Raw genomic sequence first — 2,074 nt, 5'->3', positions numbered from 1 at the left:
ATTAGGCGTTGTTAAAGGATTTATTTTTAAAAAAATTATTGGTTAAAAAATGAATGGCGGTGTTTTTATATGGTTTAGATATGTTTTTTTAAATCTAGTTTAATTTGTTTCACATTAAACCTAATGTTTACTCTTTAAATAGAGACGGAATCCTTATTCCATCGACGTGAGCATGAAAATCAAGATGAAAAGAAAGAAGATGATACCAATTGCTATAAGAAAGATGAAAAGAAAGAAGATTATACCAATTGCTATAAGAAAGAAGAAGAGAACTTGTGTCAAAATTCTTCAACAACAACAATTGTTTTCTTCTACGAAAACAATTCCAGAATCAGAATCAGAATTCAACAACAATCCTCAAAACTCAGAACCTGAATTTTACTTACCTGATGACTGCTGGGAGCATGTCTTCGCATTCCTTATCAACCCCGTCGACATCAACCCCGTTGACGGCAATAACGAACACAATTTTAAATCTCTATCTCGCGTCTCAAAACACTTCCTCACCATTACCAACCGTCTCATATTCTCTATGACTATTTATCATCCACAACTTTGTTATCTCCCTCGTTTCTTCCACAGATTCTCCAACCTTAATTCCCTTAGCCTCTTGTTCGACCTCTTCCATGATCTTGATCTAGGAATTGCTTTGGCTCTCCGAAATAGACCAACATTGAAATATTTATCTATTTTCGGAATTCAGCTAAAGGATACAAACTATGTTACTTCATATTGCATTGATTCCTTCCTGAGTTTGAAGGGTTTGAATTCTCTTAAGTTTCAATGTTCTCGAATCTCTGATGATTTGCTTTACTCTATTGCAAGAGAAAGTCTTCCTTTAAAGAGTTTTTTTCTTGAAAGTTGTACCGGCTATAGTTATCGGGGAATTTATGGTTTATTATCTAAGTGTAGTGGGATAAAACATTTGGGTATTCAAGACGACGATTTTTTAAATAATCATCATGTTTTTAAGTTGTCTTTGCTTCTTCCTGATTTGGTGTCTATAAACCTTAGTCAATGTTACGAGCTCAGAGAATCAGCTTTGTTTGCACTCATTAAGAATTGTCGTTCACTCGTTGAGATCACAATGAGACAAATATATTTCGCAAAGGAAAACATATATATTGAGGAAGAGAGTGTAGAAAATTTTGATGTCAACCCTCATTTAAAGTTTCTACATTTCGCTCACACTTCATTTTTAAACGACAGGACCATAATATTGTTTGCTTCTGTTTTTCCCAATTTGCAGCTTCTCGATTTAAGTTTTTGCGATGGCATATCTAAAAAAGGTATTTGTCAAGTTTTAAGTAAATGTTGTAAGCTTAGACATTTGGATTTGACCTCCTGTAATGATGTGAGAGGACTTAAAATGAACTTTGTAGTTCGCCAGCTAGAGGTGTTAGACTTATGCGATACAAATGTTGATGATAAAACACTCTATGAGATCTCAAAGATTTGTTGTGGACTTTTGAAACTAGTATTGTTCAATTGTAAATATGTCACAAAAAAGGGAATGAAACGTGTGGTTGAAAACTTCACACAATGTCATGTGATGAAGTGAATGCGGATGTTGTTGTCTCAATTCTTTCATCAAGGCCATCATTAAAAAAAATCGTACCACCTCATTTTTCTTTTAGTGACATGAAGAGAAAGTTCTATTAGTTAGGATTGTGTTTTGGTAGTTATAGATGTATTATTTGTTGAAGTTTTGATTCTTAAATATTACATGTTTTTTGTTTTTAGATTTGTTTCCATTTAATGGTCACATCTAAATATAAATATAGTTAGTTTTTTATAAGAAGATTTAAATTTTGATATTTTTATTTCCTCTAACTTGAATTATATTAATTTTCTTTTATGCCAAAGATTTTTATTATGTACTGGTAAGTTATCAGAAACCTTTTAGATATCAATGATCTAGCAGCAAGTAACACAAATAATTACTAGAACTATAAATAAAACAATGTACACAAATCTAATGAATGTAATGAAAAATTTCCGCATATTGACTTAATATGAAATTAACAATGAAGTGTAAATGAATGAGACCTGCTAAATCTAATGAATGTTTTGT

The 2,074-nt window shown here is 31.6% G+C and overlaps 1 protein-coding gene across 1 annotated transcript; it reads left to right on the top strand.

Moving 5' to 3' along the window:
• The first annotated feature begins 223 nt into the window (after positions 1-223).
• LOC131649755 (uncharacterized) lies at positions 224-1,561 on the top strand. The gene has a single exon (XM_058919513.1). It carries the CDS (start codon positions 224-226, stop codon positions 1,559-1,561), a length of 1,338 nt encoding a protein of 445 aa, XP_058775496.1.
• Positions 1,562-2,074: the final 513 nt, after the last annotated feature.

Source organism: Vicia villosa, linkage group LG2 (assembly GCF_029867415.1).
Source record: "Vicia villosa cultivar HV-30 ecotype Madison, WI linkage group LG2, Vvil1.0, whole genome shotgun sequence".
Taxonomy (NCBI): domain Eukaryota; kingdom Viridiplantae; phylum Streptophyta; class Magnoliopsida; order Fabales; family Fabaceae; genus Vicia; species Vicia villosa.
This window is presented reverse-complemented; position numbering and strand designations above follow the sequence as displayed.

Bases quoted from the DNA above. Each gene is read 5' to 3' on its own strand.
- LOC131649755 (XM_058919513.1), top strand. From the start codon at position 224: ATGAAAAGAAAGAAGATTATACCAATTGCTATAAGAAAGAAGAAGAGA.